The sequence below is a fragment of the Temnothorax americanus genome, unplaced genomic scaffold (assembly GCF_048541705.1).
Source record: "Temnothorax americanus isolate GAGA-0224 unplaced genomic scaffold, ASM4854170v1 Scaffold12, whole genome shotgun sequence".
NCBI classification, from domain to species: Eukaryota; Metazoa; Arthropoda; class Insecta; order Hymenoptera; family Formicidae; genus Temnothorax; species Temnothorax americanus.
The window spans coordinates 1,006,614-1,031,523 of record NW_027509253.1 but is presented as its reverse complement, the minus strand read 5'-3'; the positions used below and the strand labels follow the sequence as shown (position 1 = coordinate 1,031,523).

At 40.7% G+C, this 24,910-nt stretch overlaps 6 protein-coding genes across 9 annotated transcripts; 3 read left to right on the top strand and 3 right to left on the bottom strand.

Annotated features, from left to right (window-relative positions):
* Nucleotides 1–34: 34 nt before the first annotated feature.
* Dcaf12 (DDB1 and CUL4 associated factor 12-like protein) lies at nt 35–7,399 on the bottom strand. The gene is made up of 7 exons (XM_077398215.1): nt 7,048–7,399; nt 5,486–6,539; nt 4,953–5,408; nt 4,632–4,862; nt 4,082–4,366; nt 3,837–4,002; nt 35–3,482 (listed from the first exon to the last, which is right to left on the bottom strand). The coding sequence occupies exons 2-7, from the start codon at nt 5,569–5,571 to the stop codon at nt 3,327–3,329; spliced, it is 1,380 nt and encodes a 459-aa protein (XP_077254341.1). The 5' UTR covers nt 5,572–6,539; nt 7,048–7,399; the 3' UTR covers nt 35–3,326.
* A 19-nt stretch (nt 7,400–7,418) lies between these two features.
* On the top strand, nt 7,419–11,331 carry LOC143893164 (U3 small nucleolar RNA-associated protein 15 homolog). 2 transcript variants are annotated; one of them, XM_077398212.1, is made up of 6 exons: nt 7,419–7,546; nt 8,608–8,796; nt 9,308–9,890; nt 10,066–10,286; nt 10,431–10,869; nt 10,969–11,330. In XM_077398212.1, exons 2-6 carry the CDS (start codon nt 8,707–8,709, stop codon nt 11,208–11,210), a joined length of 1,575 nt encoding a protein of 524 aa, XP_077254338.1. In that variant the 5' UTR covers nt 7,419–7,546; nt 8,608–8,706; the 3' UTR covers nt 11,211–11,330. The 2 variants fall into 2 exon arrangements, with proteins under 2 accessions (XP_077254338.1, XP_077254340.1); XM_077398214.1 differs by lacking the exon at nt 7,419–7,546 and having other exon boundaries at nt 8,645–8,796; nt 9,342–9,890; nt 10,969–11,331.
* A 55-nt stretch (nt 11,332–11,386) lies between these two features.
* LOC143893173 (uncharacterized) lies at nt 11,387–13,060 on the bottom strand. Its single transcript, XM_077398241.1, has 3 exons — nt 12,220–13,060; nt 11,783–11,990; nt 11,387–11,687 (listed from the first exon to the last, which is right to left on the bottom strand). The coding sequence occupies exons 1-3, from the start codon at nt 13,058–13,060 to the stop codon at nt 11,564–11,566; spliced, it is 1,173 nt and encodes a 390-aa protein (XP_077254367.1). The 3' UTR covers nt 11,387–11,563.
* A 185-nt stretch (nt 13,061–13,245) lies between these two features.
* On the bottom strand, nt 13,246–14,056 carry LOC143893186 (tubulin-specific chaperone A-like). Its single transcript, XM_077398264.1, has 2 exons — nt 13,704–14,056; nt 13,246–13,472 (listed from the first exon to the last, which is right to left on the bottom strand). The coding sequence occupies exons 1-2, from the start codon at nt 13,831–13,833 to the stop codon at nt 13,246–13,248; spliced, it is 357 nt and encodes a 118-aa protein (XP_077254390.1). The 5' UTR covers nt 13,834–14,056.
* An 86-nt stretch (nt 14,057–14,142) lies between these two features.
* Nucleotides 14,143–16,280, top strand: LOC143893182 (histone lysine acetyltransferase CREBBP-like). Of its 2 annotated transcripts, XR_013255730.1 has the most exons (5): nt 14,143–14,343; nt 14,492–14,604; nt 14,689–14,808; nt 14,902–15,347; nt 15,923–16,280. XR_013255730.1 is itself a non-coding variant. In XM_077398257.1 (4 exons), the coding sequence occupies exons 2-4, from the start codon at nt 14,539–14,541 to the stop codon at nt 15,259–15,261; spliced, it is 546 nt and encodes a 181-aa protein (XP_077254383.1). In that variant the 5' UTR covers nt 14,143–14,343; nt 14,492–14,538; the 3' UTR covers nt 15,262–15,451. The 2 variants fall into 2 exon arrangements, 1 of the variants encoding a protein (XP_077254383.1); XM_077398257.1 differs by lacking the exon at nt 15,923–16,280 and having other exon boundaries at nt 14,902–15,451.
* Nucleotides 16,281–17,684: 1,404 nt separating this feature from the next.
* On the top strand, nt 17,685–23,585 carry Temp (protein prenyltransferase alpha subunit repeat-containing protein tempura). 2 transcript variants are annotated; one of them, XM_077398217.1, is made up of 2 exons: nt 17,685–18,306; nt 21,771–23,585. In XM_077398217.1, the coding sequence occupies exons 1-2, from the start codon at nt 18,230–18,232 to the stop codon at nt 22,981–22,983; spliced, it is 1,290 nt and encodes a 429-aa protein (XP_077254343.1). In that variant the 5' UTR covers nt 17,685–18,229; the 3' UTR covers nt 22,984–23,585. The 2 variants fall into 2 exon arrangements, with proteins under 2 accessions (XP_077254343.1, XP_077254342.1); XM_077398216.1 differs by having other exon boundaries at nt 17,687–18,306; nt 21,768–23,585.
* Nucleotides 23,586–24,910: the final 1,325 nt, after the last annotated feature.

The window sequence follows — 24,910 nt, the reverse complement described above, 5'->3', positions numbered from 1 at the left end:
GTTACATGCTAAAAACGATGATGGATCCTTCCCATTTTGGCGAAACGAATGCCCGTGCGGCCTCCCGTCCCTTGATGAATCCTATGTATACCATGTAATGTATGTATGTATGTATGTATATATCTGTTTGTTTACATAGAAAGATGAAACGTGTATCGGTGAAACTACAGAGCTATCGGATACAATGCACACATTTATCTATCTTACCGTAATATTGTGAGACCCCATAATTATACGTTAACATTTTGCAATCTCTCTCTCTCTCTCTCTCTCTCTCTCTCTCTCTCTCTCTCTCTCTCTCGCTCACTCACTCTCACTTTCATAAATATGCAGCTCGGGAATATATTTTGTTAAAATACATGCTCGTTACGTACTATGACGATTTAATGACGTTTCATTGTCACCGATCTCTCCTCGCTTCGTAAAATGTGCTACCCTATTACTAGAATACGCCGAGACGCGAATTTGTGGCACTTGCGACGACTCGTCACGCGATGACGTCCGTGATGCGTTCAATAAGGTGAATTTCTTATCTCGCTTAAGTACGCCGCATTACACAGCATATTTGTATGCTAAAACCGAGCGGGGCTTACTTCCTGAATCGTGTTTGAGCGTGTTCGACTGAAATCGTCGAACTCTAACGTTACCGTTGTAAGATGATACTTGATGAAAATGACGATGGGAATACAGCGTATGCGCGTATAATAGAAACAAATGCTATCTCAATTGCACACAACAAACGCGGCATTTCGTATAATCACAGGTCGACGTTTTTTTTTGTTACTAAATGCACGCGCTTAATTCCATAATACTCTCCAAACGGGTGTCAAACGTCGCGACGAAAGCAAACGGCAACGCTTGGCAACGAGCTTGGTCAAACTTGAACAGTCGGATTATACTCGCGTTAAACTCAATAGTTAAACTTCAAACGCCGGCAGAAAGATACAACTAATTCGAAGCTAAGCAATAGACACGAATAAATATAAAAAATTTATTTCTACACAGGTGAACATATTCCTAGATTATTGTGCTATTGATGTATTTAGAATTTCCTTGTTTAAGTTACTATAACTAAATAACGCTCTTTGTCGGAGTTTTTTTTATTACGATTAACGTAGTTAATCGTAATAAAAAAAAAACTGACACCAACCAGGATTCCCTTGCGATATCATTTGTGATATTGTATAAAAAATTGTAGTATTGTTGTACGCTTAAATAAGTATATGTTAAACGAAATTCATTGCGTGTTGCTGTTTTGAGGCCGGTGTTTCAACTTCAACTCGATAAGTTTGGTGAAACTTAATATTCATTATTATAATGTTCGTTGACAATCTTTTTTTCTGCCATTTGTATCATATTACATACATATATCATGTTCTTTAAATTAAATTAAGGACAAACAACTTCTTTCGCAGAAAATTTTTGTGATTTGCAATTTCATCCAATTGTATTTTACTTAACATTCTGAAAGTTGTAACAATGCATATACAATATTGTATTGTAACGCATATACAATATAATATTGTATGCTTATACAATATTATATTGTATTTGCATGCAGAAATTACGAATCACATTTTCGCTTCTCTAATAACATAAAATTTCATATATCATGTAAATATGCTTATCTTATCGGATTCAGATTAAAAAGAAAATATTCGACAAGAAACATTTATAGGTAGCTTAAATAGATAAAAATTATCCTGAAATATTACCATAGAAATTTTCCATAACATTTCAATAATTTCAGAAATATAGGGTATGTATAGGGTATGTATTGAAGTTTGTAGCAGTGGTATTTTCCTTTGCTTAATCTGTGTTAAAATAGAAATTGGTATATTGAATACGCATTTTTTAAATAAAATTATTATTTTTATAATTTAAGAATAAATCAAAACAAATTAAATTTACTACACTCTTACTAAGGATCTTTTTTGGCATCATACATTAAAATGTTCAATTACGTCATAATCGCTCCATCAATCGAATTGAAAATATCAACTTATGGAACGCGAAAACAACTTTATTTCATCGTGTAATAATTCAGTAATATTTAAACATAGGCTGAGTTTCTAAATTCATTGCCAGCGCTGGAAATCTATAGTACACGTAACGTATACTATAGATTTTCAGCGCTGGCAATGAATTTAGAAACTCTGCTATAATATTGGTATTATTCTTGAATTATTTTTTTTTTTTTATAATAAAGTAACGATCAACGTTGATTATTAATGATCTGATATTTTTACTTATAACTAAATTTAATTTATAAAAAAAATTAATTTATTATGATGTAAAAATATCCGATTTTTTAAATTTTAAATTAGCGAAACAAAAAATATTTTTTTAATTTACTTAGTTAAATTAACTGAATTATTTTATATCGAACTTTGATCTACTAACTGAATTATCACATATTATAAGGTATAATGCTATTTATGTATCCTTTCAATAAAACGTTTTCTTTTTCTAGACGTATAATTAGAACAAGTGGACTAATTTTTTATATACTTTATTTTTTGAATCACGATTTAATATATAATCGTGGAAATATTTCAGAAATAAATTTTTTCTACTCCCAAATTTCCCGTACAGTGTAGAATTAATTATCTTGTGGAAAGAAAAGAATCAACAAATTGAATAATTCAAAAAGTAAACATTTTTTGACAAGTTTATCGTCTTTTCGAGACTTCGAAGGTTACAAGGATAGAACATTAAATTAATAAGAAAGAGTGATGGCAAAAAGAGAGACCCGTTTTTTCGCCCATTTTTTGGAGACCTCGAACTTCAAACTTTTTTTTATGCCCAATAGTACTATTAGATGAAACATTAATCCCAGTAAAATTTCAAGATGAGCATAGGCACGGTTCCGGAGATACAAGGGGGCGAAAATACGAAATATCATCGATGATTCGTATAAGGGTAACTTTGTCATTTTTAGAAATAATTTTAAACCCGCAAGCGGGTGTTTCGGAATCGTTTGTACTCGATTCTGAAACAGCACTCGCTTGTGGATTTAAAATATCTCTAAAAATGACAAAGTTACCCTTATACGAATTTTCGATATCCCGTATTATCATCCCTTTGTATCTCCGGAACCGTGCCTATGCTCATCCTGTTTTACTGGGATTAATGTTTCATCTAATAGTACTATATTTGCCATAAAAAAAAGTTTGAGATTCGAGGTCCCAAAAATGGGCGAAATTTGCCCTCATTCTTTCAAACATACGTCTGTAAATAATCAAGCCTTTCATGACATATACAACTTATATCCTAATTGTTTAATTTAGCAATTATCATACTTGTGGTTTCGTTCGCATAAACCTTCATTGCCATAATCCTGCATAGTTGCCGTACAGATTTGCGGGTAATGGACCACCTGCTGTAAATAGCCGAGTACCCGATGCGTCATAGCAATGTGTATAAATGGCGGGAGTGTATTTCACATTTTGGAAACCATCTATGTATTCCTCGTCTGGAAACTGGTATCCCACGGAATAAATATACAAATTGTTATATAATAATACATAAGATGAGTTAAATGGGGCGTCCACAGAATGCAAAAATTACAGATTGGAACATAAAAAAAAAACCACGTGCGAGTGACTGCTATTGTCTACTACTATTTTCCTATAATATGTAATTTTGTGAACACCTCATGTATAGTGATTCACAAAAACGTTTAATTTAATTGTAAAACTAGTTCAAGTCTAAAAATTGTGGTGACTAATAAAACAATCTCGCAGTATACTCTTGCTGCTATAGATTGCAAGTCATCTAATTACTTGTCAATTTGAATAATGTGAATCATTGGTTTTAAACGATACAAGACTTACCACGTATCCTTTTGAAGCTTTTAATACGACAGTCCTATTAGAATTTATAGAAGATTCCAGATATTTCTGAGCTTTAACATCGTAGAACATGAGCATTCCTAGACCAGTTCCAATGGTTAGAACGGATCCTTGAAAACTCGCTGATCTAATGCCACAACCGCTATATCTGTATCCAAAAAAAAATTTGTCGTTATTAAATGATTCTAGCATAACATTATGGGAAAAAAGATAAAAATTTCATTCACCTAGATGGTATTTTTTTAATCGGTTGTAATGTACGTGCGTCCAAAAGAAGAGTGTAAGATCTGCATCCGATCGCGTATACTCCATCGTCCTGTACAGCAAGACAAACGTTTTCCTGGCAGGCTGGCAGTTTTCTAGATATTTTCTGTCTGAAGGTTTCAGCCGACCAGATATGTATAAAGCTATTGAGGGTCAACGCTGCAATCTCCTTGTACGCTTTATTGAATGCTAGCGCTCGCACTTTCTGTGCGGACTTGCATTCCTTCACACAGACAGGTTGAATCAACCTAAACAGAAATGACAATTATTAAAAATTATTTCTTACAAATTAACGGCATTAATAATGGTAAGTATTAAAAATATTGAAATTAAAAATAATATTAATAGCGATAAATATTTCTGTTTCCGAATTTCTAGTACCCCTCACTGCAGAACCATTAAATAAAAAAGATTAATATATTACGATATGTATTATAAAAGGAAAATCATCCTGATTTTTCGCTTTTAATTTAGCAGAAAAGGCTAAAGTATTAATCGTGTATTTGATTCTACCTATGTGTAGGCACATCTGCTTTATCAGGAGCTTCAGCAAGATCGCTGTCGATACGCCATAGAGCCATTTTCGTATCTCTCGAGCCCGACACTAAAAACTCATCGTCCAGCCAGCACATGTCGAACACCCAGTCCTTGTGGCCGTTTTCGCCGACGCAAACTGGATCCAAAGTCGGCAATCTGTATATCGCTATTTCATTACTATTTCTCGCCCCGGTGGATAAAAGAGTTCTATATAAGACAAAGATATAGATTAATCTATGTAGATTCGAGAAATTATTTTTTTCTCTCCGAATATATCAAAAAGAAAAATGGAGTCACCTCGAGGGATTGATTTGAACGGAATGAATGCCACATTGCTGCTCGGGCATAACGTTACCACCCGGACTAAGCTGTCTTCCATGAAGAGATGGAATCTGGTCTAGTTTTTGCGTCGCTACGTCGTAAACCATAAGCTTATTGCACTTTGTACCGAATACCACTTGTCTATCACTCAACCACTGAGAACAGAATACTTTGTTCATGTTGTTCAGGCTGACCGAGTATTCCTTGAACAGATCGTGGGTCAGTATATGACGGGAACCGTATTCCTGATTGATATTCCGCACTTCGCGCGTGTTCGTCTCGCGTGCGCGCACGTAATCCACGAAGTTGAAGGACGTTCTCAGGAACTGCTTGCCTTCGGTCACCGTCTCGGCCTCATCGTCGCTCGACTCGTAACACACGAAGTCGTCCGGTTTGTCCGGCTTTCTGTTTCTCTCGTGTCGCAATGCCAATCTGGAAAGAACGGACAAATTCAGTGACGCACGTATACGGCATAATGTCGAAATTGACGTTGCGTTAATGATCGTTACCTCTTAGCTCGGCGCTCTTCCAGTCTACTATTATTAGCGCACGGAGGATGCCTTCCATACACGGTCATCCTTTGTGTCTCAGCCATTATTATAATTAAAAGGACTTTGACGGACTTTACAATATTTCAGGCAACTCGCAAGGAACACTGAGTATTATTGTTCAACAGGATAGTCTTATTAGCGAAAGAGTAAGAATATCAGTAGCGATGATTTGTGTCAAATAAAGAGAAAAGGATCGTATATTGGCAACACGCAACTCGAAGAATACTTTTTTACTACGTACAAGCAGTCTCTTGCAAGGTATTAGCTAATCTCCCCTCTTTTTGCTCCTTTTCAAGCTTCTATTTGTTTTACCTAAGTGTCTTATTCACAAAATTTTCGCAGACCGCAATGTGAGACCAATCGATAGATTCGCTTTCAAATTGTAATATGTTCCTAAAATACTTCAGAGATTTCGAGAAGAGCGCGAAGAGCTCCCTGCTTCTCTTTTGTGAGAAAGGTGGAGTAACTAACAGCGATGAAATAAGGAGGCACGATAGAGACAAGTCTAAATGCCCTGATCAACTGCTTCTGACAAGAATCAATCTTTCTTAATTTTGATTTTGGATGTATATTTTAAATATTATATTTGTAAAGAGAATTATATTGTGTATATATATATATATATATATTGTAAAGATAATATTTAATATTTATATCATATCAGTGAAACTTCTTTGTAGCCAATAAGAATGGATCTATCTTACTTTTACGCAATCACTTCTAGAATATAAAAAGGAAATCCGTTAATATAAAACCTTCTTGTTCTACAAATCAATCTCTCTAACTAGTTATCAGACAGTTATTCCTGTTACTCCTGTTTCCTGCAAGCTTATAGAAGTCTTTGGAAGCGATCGATTGGATTATCTTCTTGTGTAATAAATAAAATATAAATTATCCAATCAACGTCGACGATCTACGGTGTTATGACAAGTATAACAAACGTAGGTTTGTTTATAAATAGGCTGACGCAAGAGATAGACTCATCCAATATCATCAATAAGCAGCTTGCGATCTAAAATAACGAAGAATTCGGTCAGTATACATTTTTTTTTAATGCTCACGCTGCTTATCGTATAACAATATTATTTATTGTATCTATTATATAAGAGATTTTAAAACTAACGACAAATCGAACAATTTCAACGAAAAATCGGCAACGTTTAGATTTTAGAAGAAAAATTAGCCAAGTCTGCAAAATAAGAGTTAGCCTTTCTGCACAATGTAAATTATGTAATTACGCGATCAACGTAATCTAAATTCCTAAAGCGATCAAATAGACACAATGGCAAACCAGATATAATTCAATGACGTTAGAACAAAGAAACTTTAAAAGTAAAGAAAGTTTATCTTTGTAGACTTTCTTCTTATCTCTGTATACATTTTAAATGCCTGCGTGAGTGCTTGTTTTGACTAGATAATCTCCGCGAGCCCCCCCACCGAAAATTTCTACTCGTTCCCGGCTAAGGAATTTAAAGCGGGACGCGAGCCTCTTTCCTTTTCGCTTCTTCCCCGTTGCTCACCGTTCCAACAACGACAGTCGCCCCTGTATACGGGGACAATGGGAATGTCGCGAGGCGGCGATTCACGACGGTCGGGCCGCGGCAGGCATCCTCGGCCTCCACTTCCTGCCCGCGGTCGTGCGTCGTGCGCGCGGTGCAGACAACTCTCTCTTTCTCTCTCTCTCTCTCTGGGATCGGGACGCGATCACTCGACAAAGGAAGGTCAACTGCTGTCCGTCGTCGGGGACGGGGGGACCGATGCCCGATTTCCTCACGGCGCGGTGCGCGACGTGACGACGACGACGACGACGTCGACGACGCGTGTGTGCGTAACCTCGCACGCCCTGCTGCCGTCCGTTATTCACTCTTCTCACGGGTCAACCTAGTGAGCGCGCGATCGGCGCGATCTCGGCTGACGTGCGGCTGAAGCTGAAGCTGCGTGGGGAGAGACGATGCGCGGCCGGGACGATCCACCGTGGTCATGACGCGCGGAGAAACGCACGGGGTGACTGCACGAACGGTACCGCCATGTTGTAGGCGACGCTTCAGCCAGCTTCAGCGCCTCAATTAAGAGGCCGCAGGAACGCCGAACGCACCGAGATGTCCGAGATCGACCGCGATCCCGCGCCAGCGTGTCGCCGGGACGGCGGGGGGGGGCAAAGGGGAACGCGAAGGGTTTTAGCCTGACGGCATGACGGAAATGCTTGCGTGTCACCGTCGAGAGGCGTGCGCGACGATTTTAAACGACGGTTTTCCACCACGTGCACTCTCGTACTGTCAACATCAGCTTGACGCGGACGCCCTCCCTCCCCTTGCCCTCGTGCCGCCTCCCCACTCCCCCGCCCCAGGGCCCAGGGTCATTTAAATTCCCTCCCTCCGCTCCGCCGCGCCGCGCCGCGCTCTGCCTGGCTCTCAATTCGCGGCGTGAAGAAATGTGCACGGTGCGCGTATAATGGCGGTAGTGGGATTGATTCACACGTGTAGACGAAATTGAAACGTGGTTCTCTTTCGAAAGTCGTTCCTGCAGGAGAAAGAGAGACAAACGTTGGTCTTTTTTGTAATTGCGCGAGCTCCTTCGTGTACCCGTTGTCTTTCCCTCTTTCTCTCTCCAGCGTCTAATTGTATTGTTATAATATTTGATTTAATTCGCCGAACGATTTCATAATTGTAACGATTATTTTCCGGATGCGGACAAAGTATCGCGGCTATCGGCTATCGGCATGTTCAAACGTCGCGCGATAAAACGTAAATTATCGTCCCGAGATTGCGAAGCTTTTTTTTTTCATGACTTTGCGAACGCTCCGATATCGCAGGCTCTCGAATCGCTGTGGCGATGATTGCAAAATAACCGGTCATGATAATTAATCTGTCGCAATTAAGATAAAATTTAAGCGATGATATTTTAGCGGCGCAGAATATTTTAATATTTGAAATGCGACGCTTACTCTCTACGAGATTTATGAAAATGTATAAAGAATACACATTCCAAACACACACGCAAAAAGAATGACGAGAGTCGAGTGGCGTCCGTACTTACGAACAGTGGCGCCAGTGGTAGCGACATTCTTTATTTTTTTTTAGACCTTCCTCTTCATCAACATCAACCTGCTTCGAGCGAGGGAATATCGTGATAAATGCCGGAGCTGGACGCGAATTTTGGATTGTTTATAACTTTGAAACATGACGTCGTTCAAGAAAATAAATACCAAAGTCTTCGCCAGGACAGGGCCGGAATTAACCGAAGATAATATATATTGGAAGAAATATACGGTACGTGTTATTCAGGTTGAGATACTTATCGATGCCGCGTCCACGTGCGGCACGTGCGTAACCTGTAAGTGAGAAACAATCGTGTTTTTTTTTCGGCGGGATAATGAAATAATGGAAAAAGAAAGTTTGAGCCTGATAATATAGCAAGTAAAGAGGAAACTTTTATTTATTTATGGAATATTTGAATTTCTTTGCTGGCAGCGCATCAATCTGAGTGAAAACGTTATAGCTCTGTTCGGTTATCGATTCGACTTGTGAAACGTTGCTTGTGAAATTATGAACTATAATAAGACTGTAAAATAAGTAAGATCCGGTTTAATACCGAATAGCCTAAATATTTGCGATATAAATGTAGTTATAGTTATACCATTGATTCATATATTTATTTTCCATGCTCTCGTCTTTATCCGATATTTCTTAAATTTTTAGATAATATTTTTATCTCTGCATTCTTACAACTGTCTATGCGTTAGAGAATGATAAATTACCCGTGGTAATTGTATGTCGACAGCCACCAGTTTTGATAAAGGAATTTGGTCCGATAGACTACATTGACTTCTCGCCAATGGAGCCACATTACTTCGCGACAACCTGCTCGGTACGAGTGCAACTGTATAATCCTATCACCAAGTTGGTCACGAAGACTTACAGCAGGTTCAAAGAGGCCGCGTACGGAGGGTGCTTTCGTCGAGATGGCAAACTATTGTGCGTGGGCGGAGAAGAAGCGGTGGTCAGGCTCTTTAATATCAGTTCGAACAGCATGTTGCGGATCTTTTCCGGACACAAGGCCGCGGTGCACCGAGTTTTCTTCACAGCCGACGATCTTCACGTTGCCTCATTCTCGGACGACAAGACTGTAGCGTTATGGGATATACCTAGTGAGAAACAGTTGATAAGTTTCAATGAACATACGGATTACGTCAGAGCTGGCGCAGTGAGCCCTGTGTCCACCGATGTGTTACTATCCGGCGGGTATGATAAGATTGTAAATATGTATGACGCCAGGACGAATAAGAAGATATTCAGTGTTAATCACGACGCACCGGTGGAAAGTTTGCTCTTCTTGCCCACTGGAGGAATATTCCTGTCTGCGGGTATAATACTTGCGACATCCTGACTGTTTTATGTATACAGTATATGAAGTTTAAAAGTTTCTCTCTCTCTTTAAATTCTCTCGTAATATGTATAATAATTTAATGTGATGTACAATTTCATATAATTGAAGCTTTACGTAAAAAAATGTTCAATATTTATATGTAATTTTATAAGGTGGGACAGACATCAAAGTATGGGATGCTCTCGCGGGTGGCAAATTGCTCGCGAAAATCACGCAACATCACAAGACTGTAACCTGCCTGAAAATCGCTTCTAATGGTCATAGAATATTGTCTGGTTCGTTGGACAGGCACGTTAAAGTTTATGACGCTGGAACATATAAAACCCTTCATGCTTTGGACTATCCCAATGCGGTTCTCAGCATAGGAATTAGTGTAAGAAAAAAACGTGTTTTTGTCATCACACATCTGCTTGCATCTACACTTATTTAATAAATTTAATTTATCATTATATATTAAATTAAGCGATTTATAGAAATTGATATATCAAATTAAATATGTTTTGATATTAAATTGCAGGCAGAGGACGAGACCGTCGTAGCCGGTATGGTAGATGGCCTGATTTCTGTTAGGAGGCGCGAAGAAGATGCAAAAGATGTAATAAAACCGAAACGCAAGAAGGTGTCGTACAGGCACGCGGGCGAAAATCTGCATGTACGGAGTATCGACGTGGTCGTGCACCAAGAAGTCAAAGAGATAATGAGCAAGCACGACGCCTGCTTGCGAAAGTTTCAATATAGTAAAGCGCTGGATTGTGTCATGATGAATTATGTGGTTAATAAAACGCCGCATGTCACCGTAGCGCTTACGCAGGAGCTTATCAGGCGTGAAGGCTTAAGGCGAGCTTTGGCCGGTAGAAATGGCAAATCGTTGGTTAACATTATTAAATTTCTGAACAAATACATCGGCAACATCCGTTTTGGAAGAGTATTATCGCACGTAGCGAACGTATTGTTAGGTAAGTTTTAAATATTTCTTTTTACATTTCTCCTTGGAAACTCACATCTTTCTTGGATTAAAAAAAATTATATTTATTCTTTGTAATTATTTTTAACAGATGTGTACGAAGGCCATTTGGACGAACTGTCAGAGGAAGTGCGAAAAATGTTTGCTATACTGTCGCAAAAGTTACAGGAGGAAGAGCAATTGATTTTAGCTTTGACGCAATTGCAGGGTTCAATGCAAATTATATTATCTGGTGCCGAAACGTCTTCTTTGCCTGTTGTAAAAGAGAATCAAAGCTTGGAACCATCAAACGCCGCTCAAACGGAACGTGATATTATCTTAAATATTGGTTAAACCTAACTTGTAAAATATTACCTAATTGTACGATAATTTTTGTAAAATACTTTTCTGTACATAATTTTATATTATATTAATATTAAATTTCTCGAAATAAGTAAAACAAGCAACGATTTTTTTAAATATCTTCACTCTAGATTGTTCTTTTCGATGAATAAGTAAAGAATAACAAGTTGTTCTTTGAAAATTGAAACAATATTTCTTTCCATATCGTATAACAATTTTTGCGAAAGCATAGTGAAAAATTTTATCGTGGTGTATACAAGTCGCGTGACTTAATTAAAAATATTCTAGTAAAATGTTTTTTTTTTCCAAGTAAACTTTAAAATTGACACGTTAATTCAATTATTTCAAGAAGTCTCCTTATTTAGGCATTTTTGCCAAGCAGCAGAGGATGGTTTTTCAGGCACTATCCATCCAATTGGAATCGTTGTTGCATCAGTTTCCGAACTGATGAATTTATCCCAGGCCGCACTAAAATGCAACAAAAACAGATTATTTTCACGATTAAAAAAAAAAAGATATATTATCTATGTGATTTTAATTACATTTCAATGTTAAATACACACCGAATCATGATAAAACCATCGACATTCTTGTAGGATTGTTCAGCAGCCAATATACTTGTTCCAAATAGTACATTCTCCCAATCTTCGAATATATTTTTCGTTTGCTTTTCGATTCTCTTTTCGTTATCTGTTTTTAGCATCAATTTTAATTCCCGCTCTTCTATCGCATATTCGCGATCCAAAGTAGTCCACCGTTCCATTAATTTAGCTGCAACATACATGTGTCATTAAAAATAAAATAATACATTATAATTTATATCATATTTGCATAAAAATCTTGTTATTAAATATTTTTTTATTTATCGCATTTCATATTTATTTTATTTCTTATTATTGAAATTACTCATTATTACGTTTGCATTATTACAATGCCTACTTTTTGTCTTGCGTTTCGAGCAGCTTATGAAAAATAATGATTTACAGTAATAAAACACTACCGATAGTATCATTGAATGTTTCCTCAACTGCCGAGGACAATTTTTCGCCCCTCGCTCGAGCGATGTTCGCCTTGATCTTTCGCAAGTTCTGTAGTTCTTGCAAAATTCCCAGATATTTCCGCGCATCGTTTCTCTTGCTTCGCACGTCGGATAAAACCATGTCTGCATCCTTGCGCAATTTCTCCTCTTGTTTCTCCCGCTCGACTACCGCCTGCTCCTTTCGAATCCACGCGTCAGCCTCCGCGTGTAATCTCGCTCTTCTCTCTTCCTTCATCGACTTCTCCCTTCTCCATTCTTTCCTTCGGAGCCGTTCTCTCGTACGTTTTTTCCTACGTTTTTCTAAATCGTTCTTAACTTTATTCAAAAAATTCACGTCTTTTACAGTTTTCAAGATCTCGCAGATTTCGTGTTTCGCAGCGTCACAGGCACTGACCTTCTCCCGCCATTGCGCCTCCGGTAGATCGACGTTGCTCTCGAGTTCCGCGCAAACAGCCTCAAGTTGCTTATTTAATCTAGCCGCCGATATCAACGCACTCTTGGCAGCCGCGATCTTGAACGTATCTTTCTGTTTGCTTTTGGTAGGAACCGCCGATTTCGCCTGTCCGAGAAACTGTTCAATGACCTTCTCATCTTCCTGTCGCCTTCTTATTCTATCGATTGACGTCGCATTATTAACAGTACTGTCATCACATATTACATGGCTTGGGTAAACGTTATAATATACATTCCCACCGTAATTTACGTTGTACGCAAATTGTTGCCGAGTTATCGGATAGTACATATTAAAATTCACATTTTCACAAGTCTGTCCGGTATCTTGGAAAGACTGACCACTGTACATATTTGTATAATATATGCACCTTCGAGTGAGAACAATAAAAAAAAAAAAAAAAAAAAAAAAAAAACTTGGACTGTAATTACGTGTAGAATTAGTCAATCGTAAAGGATTTTAGTAAAAGTGAAAAAATAAAAATGTAGAATAATATTGAAAAATAATTTAGCAAGTCATCGGCAAGCACTTTTCTCTTAACACATCTGCAAAATATCCCCTTCCTTCGGCAGCTGCTCTTCCACCTCCCGGAGCACTTTTTCAGCCTCGACGTAACCTTCAACTTCTTTTAAATCTTGCTCAGTGTCCAGGATCTTCTTGAGTTCTTCAAACGCTTTGACGAGACGCCTTTGACAGTCCGGTACCATCATAAGGGATTCCTGAAGCACCTCCTCTTGCTTCTTTATGTCGTAGTTATCTTTGTCTGCAACAATACACGTTCTGTAAATAAAATTGTTCGACAACAAAGAAAAGCATCTACAGGTTTTTTAATAAAGACGTCTGTTAAAACATTGCAAATGGAATATATTATACTGCCATTATTGTCAAACGAATCGGCAAATATCTTGTACTACGCGGTTACGAAACGTCTCGACGCCACGTGATACGGAATCGCCGTCCTTTCTCTCCTCGGGGGCTAAAAACCGATTCTCACCCTGCTCCTTCAGCTTTTGTACCCTCTCGCGCTGCTGCGCCGCCTCCTTCTCGTACGTGACCTTCTCTTTCGCGAGGCGCTTCACAACTCCTGTCTTAATCTTGAGCGTTCTTATGCGCGGGTCAGACATTATTTATTCGTAACGTTCGAACCGGAAAGGCTTCGCCAGCTTCGCCTCTTCGAGGGACGTCGAGAAGGGGAGAGGCCGGAGTCGCGGATGCTGCGTCGAGAGATCGACGGGTCACCTCGCTGTTTCTTTTTTGCCTTATTAGGCAAGGGCGAGTCGATAGAAACGGAATTGTGACCGACACGGCGACGCGACGAGGTTATGTACACGCCTGACGCTGACGCCTCGAGACTCTCGAGAGCCGAGCACACAGTTGACGGAAAGTCGACTTCTAAAATAGTCGATTTGTAAATCAATATGGCGACTTTATGCTGGATGCTCATTATGGCCTTTAAACTAAAATCTATAGTTTACGTCACGTACACTATAGCATTTTAGTTAACTAGAGTGAATTTTGGAACGCAAACGTGGCCGTGAGCCTTCCATCTTCCAGAGCATTCACAATTCACAATTCACGTTGTTCACAAGCCGCTCCGATCTCAGATCACAAAGGGACAGGGTTGGGACGGTTGGGTAAGTTAATTTTTTTTTAACTAACAAGGAAACCTCGCATACCCGAAAAAAAGTATTCGACATCAAAATATGTTTTATATTAAAAGCTGTTCTATTCAACAAATAATATAAAAAAATAATAATAATAATTTCTTAAACAAAATTTCAGGAGCCAAAAAGCGGAAGAAGAGAAGCACACCTTGCTTTTCCTTCAACATGTCTTACACTTGCGACAACTGTAAAAGTCACGTGGAGACCAGATACCATTGTACAGTTTGTGACGTATGTGTTGGATTGCTTTGGAGAAAAATACTTTCGCCACTTTTCATGACTTTCATGCTTACTATAATTGCGATTTTATTACAGGATTTCGATTTATGTGTAAATTGTAAAGATAAGGACGGTCATCCGCACCCGATGTACAAACTTGGCTTTGCTTTGGATAATGGCTCTTCGCCTGCGGATGTGGAACAAACCAATCCACAGGTAACTTGTCGGCTTATTCTAAAAATATCTATGTATTGTAATTACGATAAACCTATAATGTGCTCGTATCTTTTTTGTTTCTACAACCTGTAGGAAATTATCGATACAGCTACAATCAGGAAATTATCGATACAGAGGTGCATTCTATCATTGGTGCATGCCTGCCTGTGCAGAGATTCTAATAACTGTCGTCTACCGAGTTGCCCGAAGATGAAGCGAATGGTGATGCATACAAAGCATTGCGGGAGAAAGACCACTGGCGGGTGTCCTATATGCAAACAGCTGATCGGGCTGTGTTGTTATCATGCGAAACAGTGCCAAAAGACAACCGAGTGTCTCGTTCCATTCTGTTCCAACATCAAGCACAAGATAGAGCAGCAGAAAAGCGATATGCAAAAGCATGCTCCTCGACAGTTTACGCAGATTCTCAGAAGCCCATATATGCCCGATTAACCGAACCAAATACTCAAAATATTCAAGAGCAATCTACCGTTGATGGCCGTCTTTTATCAAGCAACGACAACTACTTGGTCAGCATGGTGAGGGATTTGGCCATTACAGTAAACCATAATTAACACTACATGTTTACTGTATGTGTATCATTATATATAGTGAATATCAAAAAATATACATATAAAAACAATTCTTTCTGTTTCTCTCATATTTAGTTGAAAATAAAAAATTCAAGATTTCATTTTGCTTTCATCATCGAATCCTGCCACAGGCCATTTTTTCAAATGATCTTTCGGGACAAAAGGGAAGAGAGACAATACTTTGAAACAATTGCCCATTTTATCGTCATCGATTATCGCATCTACGTCCTACGATATCCTGATTCAATTTCTTCTTTTTCAACGCTAGTTGCGTTCTTAGTTCCACGAGTTGAATAGAATCCCTGCTAATTTTTCTCCATTCGCTGATTATCCAAATTGCTAACGATCTATCAACGACGATTAATGTATAAACTATTTCCAGGCAATTAATTTCCTTTCCTGATAAGTTCCAGACAAATAATCGTAAATGATAAGAGCTAGGAAGAGATAAGAGATAGATTTCAAATTCTTAGCAAGAACCGCAAGAACATCAACATCACGCCAATTTTATAATCTTTCAGGAAGTCGTCGACGTAACTAATATCAGATAATGGATCGTATTCGACCCGAGAATGAGAGAGTTACATGCTTCTCCAAAAAGTTGACTATGATTTCTGGAGAAGTTGTGAAATCGCCTCTTTGCCCGAAAACGTCTCTAGTTGCGTAATAACCTGCAGTAGGATGGATCAAGATATCTCCTTCATGTTTCATGTATTCGGCGAGCATTATACCGCACGGCAATATTTTTGCATACAATTGACGATACACAGATCCGTTTTCTTTTCCAAGCTGCTCGATGAGCATCTTTATTATCTGCGATAAAAGAGAAAAAGATCGCGCTAATCGAAATAGCCTAATCATGTTAAATACTTGCGCTTTATGTAGAAATAAATATATATTTATATAATAATTATAAATTATTTTTATATAACTACAATTCATGAACAGTGCGATAATTGATTTTTATATGAAAATTATTTTCATATAAATTAATCACAACCTTTTTGGGCGATATAGGTTAGATTTATTGGTTAGGTTTTTCATGAAGCAAGGAATATAACCAAAAAGTAAGTAGAACTTGAAAAAAAGAGAATTGGTCGCATTATCAGCAGTCAGCATTCAGCTACCCGCTTCACTTCGACCGCCTGACGTTCGTCGAGATCTCGATTCGATTTCGCGCCATTTCGCGGCACGGAAAGGGGAACTCGTTAATTCGTATCGATATTTCGCTGCGATATTCAGTTGGTCTTGCGGCGATTCTTCGTCGTGTCGCGCTTTGAGTTTTATCGCGTCCTATAAACGCGAGAGAGCCTTCGCTTTATCGTGCAGCGAGCAGCGGCGTACGCGCGATTATCGTTATCGGGGATCCGGTAAGATAGAATTTACCTTATTATCGGGTTATAATCGTGTCGAATCGCGGCGTTATCGTGCCTCATCGTCCAATGAGACCATGTCGGACGTTTACGGTAATCCGCGATCATTTTCCGAAAGGCGATATAAAGTATATCGATAAAAACTGCGGTCCACTTGACGCTAAAAATGCTTCGAAGCATTCCTTTTCTCTTTTCTTTCAATGAAGAAAGAGGAGAAGAAGAACGCTCCAAAGCATTTGTAGCGTCAAGTGGACCGCAGCCAAAGTGAACAGCAATACGTTGTGGTTTACGCTGAGAAGTTTATACTTTCATGATATTTTTTCAATTGTTTGCGTCAAGTGGCACTCGAAATCGACGTTTCACACGTGGAATGTGCAGAGATTATAGGATGTAGATTTTAATTTCTTAGTTGGATTTTTTCGACCAGTTTCTCAAGATTATCTTGTGAAATTGAAGGAAAAATTGTTGGATAGAAATCAAATTTTACAAGATTAGAATCTAGACGTTAACGTAGCTTAATTGATTAATAAAATTTTTAGAGATGAAGAACCCGCGGCGCATTTTTGCGACCAAGACTTTTCAAATGGCAGCAAAGTCCGCCATTATATATATACGCTAATTACTGAAATATTCGATGCGTAACGGCCGAGCAATAAATGTTTCAATAGCGTATTAATTTTTAACATAATAAGTTTGTTGAAAATTTAGAAAAATAATCTTTCACGCGTTTTACTTTTACTTTACATTCGGCATTACGATACGACGTGTAACACATATTCTACTTGCACAATTAAGAGATAAATTAGAAAATGTGACGTCGCTAATAGAAAATAATTCGATAAAGTAGCGAGAGTGCTTTTGTCGCAAGATATTTGAGATTTTTACTGGCCGATCAGTTAATAGATTTATTTTCGCGAGAAATTAGTCGAGGATTCGTCACGTATGGCTCATATCGATTTCCGGAGAAATTTGCGCGTCGCGCAAAGTAGGATTCGATTCGTTCGTGCGGCGCGCGACGCGACCGGGGCCGCTCGAGCGAAGTTGGCGAGGTTGGCGAGCCTGGGCGGCGCGCCCCGCGCCCGGCCCGACTCGCGGCCGACTTCGCGCCGCGCGCAGCCGAGCGTGCCCGAGCCCGCGCGCCCGCGCCTCACTCCGTGCCAGTCCGTGCTCCGGCGCGGCGCCCGCGGCGGCGCTTCCGCACGCTTCCGCAGAGCGAAGTGCCGCACCGCCGTACCACGCCGTACAATATACGCCGCAACGGGACGTGCCGTGCGCGGCGGCGAAGGAGGAAGAGGAAAGAGAGAGGAAGAAGCGAGAGAGGGAAACCGCGGACGAAGAAAAGGAGGGTGGAAGAGCGAGAGAGAGGGAGCGGACGCGAGGGTGGTGTGGTCACACTGGCGCGTCCGCCGTCGATTGATAACGTCCACGAGGGAGATGTGATGTGCGGCACGCGCGATGGTGGACAACGAGTTCCCGGCCGCCGAGAAGATCCTCCGCGACATCGAGAACACCGTCCGGAGGAATCCCACCATGTGAGTGCGCGAGTTTCCTCACCACGCACCTTTTTCCGCTCGCGGTTGTTGAAGTCCGAAGGCCCCCCCTTTCCTCCCCTCCCGCCCCGACGCGCGTGGGCGTATTTTGCGGTTTTGCTCATCGCCGTGTATCCCGTCTCCCGTCTCGCCGAAACGGGAAAAACCGAGATCGGTGGAATCCGAGTGAATACGCGAAAGGCCTCTCCCCCCTCCCCCGCCGTTCGTTTCGCGCTTGTCGCGAGACAGCCGATCGCGCTTCCGCGCGTCTTGACGTTTGCGGCGATTGCGATATTTGCGATTTTAAACTCGGACGCAAGCCGCAACCGTCGCGACCCGTCTCGTAACGTCGCGGTTAACGTTTCGTAATTCGTCACGCGTCGGATCCGCTCGTTTCCAATACATATTTCCACATCTCGCTACGATTGTTTTCCTCTATATTCTTTCCGAGTCCGAACGCCATGCATGCACGTTGATATTATTCTCGATAATCGAAGGAGAGACGTGGCGCGTCGTGAGTCGTGAGAGAAAAAGCGGGCGAAGCGGTGTCCGATATATACGTATTAATGTATTATCGGATTTAAAATCGCTGCGGACTTCACGCAGCGAGGGGATCATCCTAACCTAAATGTGACTCCGAGAGCTGCTCCGTTTCGCAGACCGCACTGCACACCCGCAAACCGGCAAAACGGATGTAACGGAACACGCACCGCGGTGCACAGTTGCGTGGGCGGAGTCTTCGGGAAGGCTGGCGGAGAGGGTAAGGGGGAGGGGGAGGGGCACGAAAAAAACGTGCACCGGCGATCGCGGAACGGTCAACCACGAGGCGATTTTAACGCGACGATCGATCTCGCGCGCGCGCGAACTTCCGCCCACGCCGCTCGCCGTTATGGCACCGTGCGGTATTACCGGTAATAGCCGCGAAGTTGACTGTTGAGTCCGTCACGTGCTCCAACTGTGATTGACCGCTCAGTTGCTCGATTTAACGTTGGCTGCGTGCTGCGTTTAGCGGTTTGTGTTTAGTGAGTCTTTATTACGATTGGTTTTCCACACAAGGACCAATCATATTAAAGAATTACTAATGTCTACGATGTAGATTGATTTTAGTCTCGGTTTAACTTATTTTCTATCCTTTTTTAGTTCTCCAAGTTCTATTTTTTCTAATTCTAATTAAATTAAGGGTACAGTGAACTGTATAATACATTGGTAGATAAAGACTTATGTTGCTCTTTTTCTGCTGAATGCAGCTATTAAAGCGGGGAGCACAGTCTTTTGCATAACGCATAATGCGTAAGCATGGAAAATTGATTGGTTCACATACATGTGCATAAGGAAATAGACCAATCAATTTTCTTACGCTTATGCTTGAAAGTTTTATTATTGCGAGCTATGGAGAGATTTATTCATTCAACGGAACACACACGATGGAATAAATATATATATATAATACGTATTTCTTTTTCTCCTTTCGCGAATTATTCGAGGTGCGGTCAATTGCATCGTAATCATTAGTCGACTGTGTTAGATGTAACGTAGACGTCGGAAAATTACGGTCGGCGACTTGGCTTATGGTTCGAATTACTCCGCGAGTAATTAAAACCAATCTTCTTAAGCCTCGGGTTTTAACGCGAAACGTGTATACCTCGCGCGTATGTGAAGAGTAATGACCGAGCATTATTAACGCCCCGTTTTGCATTTCATCCCTAGACTCTTAATTCGTGTTAGTACGAATAAGAATATTCCGGAGTGTTGTATAAAAACTCGGGAGCTCGTTAAAACCTCGGTCAAAAGTTTATTTTCGAAAAGTGCTCGTTAATCTCGTTATCCCAGTTTTTTGTCGAGCTCGAGATTAAAATTAATTCGCGTTCGCGACTATAATTGGGACAAAATTAAAAAAAAGACAGAAGATTAAAGCAAAACATAGAAGAAATCTGCGCGCGAGACAGAGACGGGGGAACGTCGGGGAACGTCTCGTGCGTCGTAAATAATTGGCCGCGTCCGGCGCTCGTAAAGTCGCGCCATCCGGGGAGCATCGAGTGCTAATAATCGCGATCCTTAATTTCGCTTGCGTAACGCGCTTGGTTTTAATTGCTCGTTTATTCTTACCGGTTTCGGTTTTTCTGCGCCGGCGATCGAGACGGAGAGGAAAGAAAAAACTCTCTCGCACAGTCGTTTCTTTCCGTCTCGATTTTACTCTCCTTCGATTATCTCCGCGTATATGCGTGTGATTATAAAAGTTTTTTCGCGTACACACGCCATATACGCATAATTATCCGAAGTTTTACGTAATACGCTTTACGCTTTCGCAATATCGAACACGGAATCGTATGTATAACGAATTAGCTTCGGGATACTAATTTACAGGCTCGCATAAAAAGCATATTACGGTCTTATTTCAGTTTTTCTACGATAGATCTAAAATTGGAAATCAGAGAAGGATCATTATAAGCGTTTCCTTGAAATACATTTGATTCGTACTGATAAGCTTGCTTTTTAAATTGTTGGATTAAGGAAGATTTCGAGCGGGACACAAGGGGACTTGTAATTTTACGGGAGATTATATAAATTTGTCGGTGCAAGATAAACATGCATTCCTATAGACGCATTGCGGATTTTAATATATTAATACCTAGATATATTATATTAATCTAGGAAAGGGCGCCTGGGGGTGATTTTTACATTCCAGTGTTAAAAAAGATTAAGCTCATATTAATTTTGTTTTTCTTTCATTTAAAAATTTTTTTGGTTTCTTCTCTCTCTCTCTCTCTTTTCAGAAAAATATTGAATATATCATATTATATATATTGCCCTCAAATACTTATAATTTATAGAACTAAAAATATGCAATGCAATATGTAATTAATAACAATGGATTTTAATTGGCGTGTAAAAATCACCCTAGGTGACAATTTATAAAAAAAGAATATCAGGCGCTCATTCTTGGATTAGGATTAGGTAATACATTGCCGAGTATCAAAATAATTGTTTTACACATTTGCTTTTATTCAAACATAAATTAATAAACACACTCTATCTTAAGCTTTGTCACGAAAAAAATTGATAATTATTACACATTTTACTTTTTTATTCCTTATCTTATATTCGCCGCATACGATTTAGAATAATTACATACATAAAGTTTTTCTCTCTCTTTCTTTCTGTGTGTCTCTGATATTATTTTTAATATAATATGTAATATTAATAGTACTATAACGAAATGATTATACATATAAATTTTTATTACACTTAACTTTAATATTGCGTACTAGGCCAACAATAAAATGTAATAATAAGAAATATTAATGTAATGCAGAGGAATTTGGAATAACATAACTGTCTTTATTCACACATCAATTTAAAAGACTCGCTAACATAAAAAAAACACGGACGTTGCTTTTTTTCTTATATACTATAGAGCACAAAGCGAAGCGACAATTTTACACGCGACTTCTCTGCCTTCCTAGAAGGAGCTTCGTGATCCTGCCGATGGAGGATAGCGAGAACCGGTCGCCGGTGTTTCACCAGGAGGACAGCTTGGGTCTGGCGTCGTGGTGCGTTCAACCGCTCTACGTGTACACGTATCGACGGCTGCTGGAGTATCGGCGGACGCGCCATCAGCGGCGTGAGGAACCCAGCACCGTGGCGAGATGGCTGCTGGGCGCTCTGCTGCTCAATCCGAGCGTGACCATGTTCTGGAACATGCGGCGGGAGCTGGTGCGCGCCGGCAGGTTGGACCCGCGCGACGAGCTCTCCTTCACCCGACCGGTGCTCTATCACACGCCAAAGTGCTTCGAGGCTTTCTCATATCGGAGCTGGCTGATACCGTTCGTCCTGGACGCCGAGCGACGGACCGACGTCGCCGAGGCGCTCGCCAACGACGAGCTCGAGCTCGTGCAGACCTGCGCCGATCGCTACGCGAACAACTACCACGCGTGGAGCTATCGGCGCCACTTGGTCACCCTGTTCGAGTCTCGCGGTCTACGACGTCTCAGCTTCGACAACGAGTGGATAAACACGCTCACCTGGTGCCGGCAACACGTGTCCGACCATAGCGCGTACTCCTATCGGCAATTTTTGCTGCGAAAGTACATCCTGGCGGTGGTCTCCTCGGGCAGGGAAACGTACGACAACTCCGGCTATTGCGGCCAGGACGGACCGTTCTTCTACATGGGCCGTCACGACCTCGACGACGACGAACGGACGTTGCTGGAACGTATTCGCGAGGTCGCCGCGCGAGGTCTGGAGCGCGATCACGGTTACTCGACCACCGACGTCCGCAAACTCAGGTGTTACTTAAGGGCGTTGTCGTACTGGACGGAGGAGTGCTTGTTCAACGAGCAGTACATCGCCCTGCACGACAATCACGAGACGTTGTGGTGCCACCGCAGGTTCCTGGCGTATCTGATCGTCGTTCTCACCACCGCGTACGCGAAACACGCCTGTTACCGCGAGGACGATTTCTGGGACGCTCGGTGCCACGACGAGCCGTCGCTCGCGCCGCTCCTTCGCGACAGACGTTTCACCGCCGACGACGACCTGCTAATGGCGGCTCACGTGATGCTCGTCAAGTCCTTTTGCTCCGCCAGTGTCGGTATTATTGAGACGGCGGTCAAGCGGCCGCAGGAAAAAGTGTTCATCGAGAGATTTTGCAAGTATCTCGAGAGAATAGGCTTGCGATGATCAGGATTGGCGCGCGAGATTTTCAGCTTGACGAAGGCGCGATAAGCTGATCGCAAGGTTTTGCTTGTCAGGGTAATAAGCGTGCGGGAATCGCGCATTAATGCTCGCGCAATAATTTCGTTGCAACATAATTTCTCTCTTACTCTCTCTCTCTATCTCTCTCTTTTTTGTGATTTCGTCCAAGTCGCGTTAAGACATATTCATGTATACGCTATTATTCAATGGCATACGTGGCCGTTCATTTTGAAATAGCTGCAAAAATGGTTTGTTTTTTAAGGCTTTTGGTATTCTTGAAATATTTTTAAGGCGTTTGATTGTGTTTTCATCCATTATTTTCTATTTTTTTATTTTATTTATATATATTTAGGAAAAAATATCTTTTTAAATAATATATTGATCATATTTTTTTCTTTCGAACTTAAAACTTTTTGCAGGATCGTTGGTATTGAATTTTTATTTTTAAATGTTACCACCTGACGTTTCTCAACAAGGAAAGGTTTCTTTTTCTCTTATTGCAGGAATGTTATAAAGATATATCTATAAAGAGATTACTTTTTAGGAAGGAAGGTTTTTTTCATAACTTTGAAATATTCCAATTTGGTGCTCAAGGAATTACTCACTTCGATTCGCGGGGCAACTCTTTCGCGTGTAGTCAGAGCACGATTGCGATAAGCAGGATTCAATGTAGATAGGCGAAATTGAATCGTTATCGATACTTAATTCCCGCATTGCTCGTTCGCGTAGCGAGTTCGACGAGCCATCGAGTACATCAGTGATACGTAAAAGTGAAATTTAATATAATAACGAAGTGTGTAGAGGATATGCGAGAAACGAAGAGGCGGATCCGTCTCGCCGAAGAGAGATCTCCGTCGAGGGGAGTGTTGCGAAAGTTTTGTCGTGAGAACAATTATGTATACTTACAAAATATTGAACGAGAAAAAAAAATGAAGATACTAGTTTTCTAAGATTGTGTTTCTTTTTGCGTCGTCCCACAGCGACTGGTGTCCGCCTCTTTATTCGTTTAATTCCTTTAGGGTATAACACAATATACTTAGCTCTTCTTCCTAGTGTCCCATTCGCTTAGGTCCGAAAACATCTCGTCGCTCTTTCACGGCGCCTCGTAAATACGGTCTCAAAGAAATTGTTTCGAAAACATCTCGAGCGATTTATACCGTTTGACGTCACCGCCGCGATCACTATGTCACCACCGGCTGTCAGCTGCGTTCGGCTTTTTGGCACGACGCGATATAACCAAAATAAACGAACTTTTAAACGCGCCGCTCGCGCTCCTCAGTCACACACGGGCGCTCGTTGTATTCGCACAATTCGCACTTGACTTCGTTCCGCGAGGAAATCAAATAGCGTCTGATTCTTTGGCTACGAACACCACACGTGTACACCTCCAACTAGAATCGAAAATATTGTATAAAAGCAAATGAGATTTTAAGTATAGATAATTGACGTTTTTATTATCAACATTGTTCATTTATATTTTAGAATTTGAATGATGCGTCGCAAATGGATGTTTCTATTTCGTTGTGAATTTCGAAAGAGTTTCACGTGCCGCAACCAAAGAATTGAAGCTACGCGCGGGAGTGCAGCGTGACATGGTTCGCGCCATGTGAAAACCAACTCCGAGTGAAAATCTTTTTTTATTTCTGGGACGGAAGCGTGCGAATTTATATAATTCACTCGCCCGACGCTCCCGTCCGCACGTTTTTTTGCGACGCGCGATGAACACGCGGAGAAAAACGAATTTCCCGTGCTTACACCACATTTCACGCGCTTAATTAATTCTGCTAGGTGGGTAGCGTATCGCGAGGTATCGGCATTTCGTTCTTCGGCACGACACGCGATGGAAATAAACCGTCGAGCCTTAACTCGGTCTTTCAGTCGCGACCGAACGTTCGTTATGTGCGGCCAATAA

Excerpts from the sequence above, each read along its gene's own strand:
- Dcaf12 (XM_077398215.1), bottom strand. The coding sequence starts at position 5,571 with ATGGCTGAGACACAAAGGATGACCGTGTATGGAAGGCATCCTCCGTGC. Across the intron at positions 4,863-4,952 it reads GTTCAAATCAATCCCTCGAG|AACTCTTTTATCCACCGGGG; the intron begins GTGACTCCATTT and ends TGTCTTATATAG. Across the intron at positions 3,483-3,836 it reads AAGCTTCAAAAGGATACGTG|TTTCCAGACGAGGAATACAT; the intron begins GTAAGTCTTGTA and ends GTGGGATACCAG.
- LOC143893164 (XM_077398212.1), top strand. The coding sequence starts at position 8,707 with ATGACGTCGTTCAAGAAAATAAATACCAAAGTCTTCGCCAGGACAGGG. Across the intron at positions 8,797-9,307 it reads TATATTGGAAGAAATATACG|CCACCAGTTTTGATAAAGGA; the intron begins GTACGTGTTATT and ends GTATGTCGACAG. Across the intron at positions 10,870-10,968 it reads CGTAGCGAACGTATTGTTAG|ATGTGTACGAAGGCCATTTG; the intron begins GTAAGTTTTAAA and ends TATTTTTAACAG.
- LOC143893173 (XM_077398241.1), bottom strand. The coding sequence starts at position 13,060 with ATGTACAGTGGTCAGTCTTTCCAAGATACCGGACAGACTTGTGAAAAT. Across the intron at positions 11,991-12,219 it reads AACATTCAATGATACTATCG|CTAAATTAATGGAACGGTGG; the intron begins GTAGTGTTTTAT and ends TGTATGTTGCAG. Across the intron at positions 11,688-11,782 it reads GATGGTTTTATCATGATTCG|TGCGGCCTGGGATAAATTCA; the intron begins GTGTGTATTTAA and ends GTTGCATTTTAG.
- LOC143893186 (XM_077398264.1), bottom strand. The coding sequence starts at position 13,833 with ATGTCTGACCCGCGCATAAGAACGCTCAAGATTAAGACAGGAGTTGTG. Across the intron at positions 13,473-13,703 it reads ACAAAAGCTGAAGGAGCAGG|ACAAAGATAACTACGACATA; the intron begins GTGAGAATCGGT and ends GTATTGTTGCAG.
- LOC143893182 (XM_077398257.1), top strand. The coding sequence starts at position 14,539 with ATGTCTTACACTTGCGACAACTGTAAAAGTCACGTGGAGACCAGATAC. Across the intron at positions 14,605-14,688 it reads ACCATTGTACAGTTTGTGAC|GATTTCGATTTATGTGTAAA; the intron begins GTATGTGTTGGA and ends ATTTTATTACAG. Across the intron at positions 14,809-14,901 it reads TGGAACAAACCAATCCACAG|GAAATTATCGATACAGCTAC; the intron begins GTAACTTGTCGG and ends TACAACCTGTAG.
- Temp (XM_077398216.1), top strand. The coding sequence starts at position 18,230 with ATGGTGGACAACGAGTTCCCGGCCGCCGAGAAGATCCTCCGCGACATC. Across the intron at positions 18,307-21,767 it reads GTCCGGAGGAATCCCACCAT|AAGGAGCTTCGTGATCCTGC; the intron begins GTGAGTGCGCGA and ends CTGCCTTCCTAG.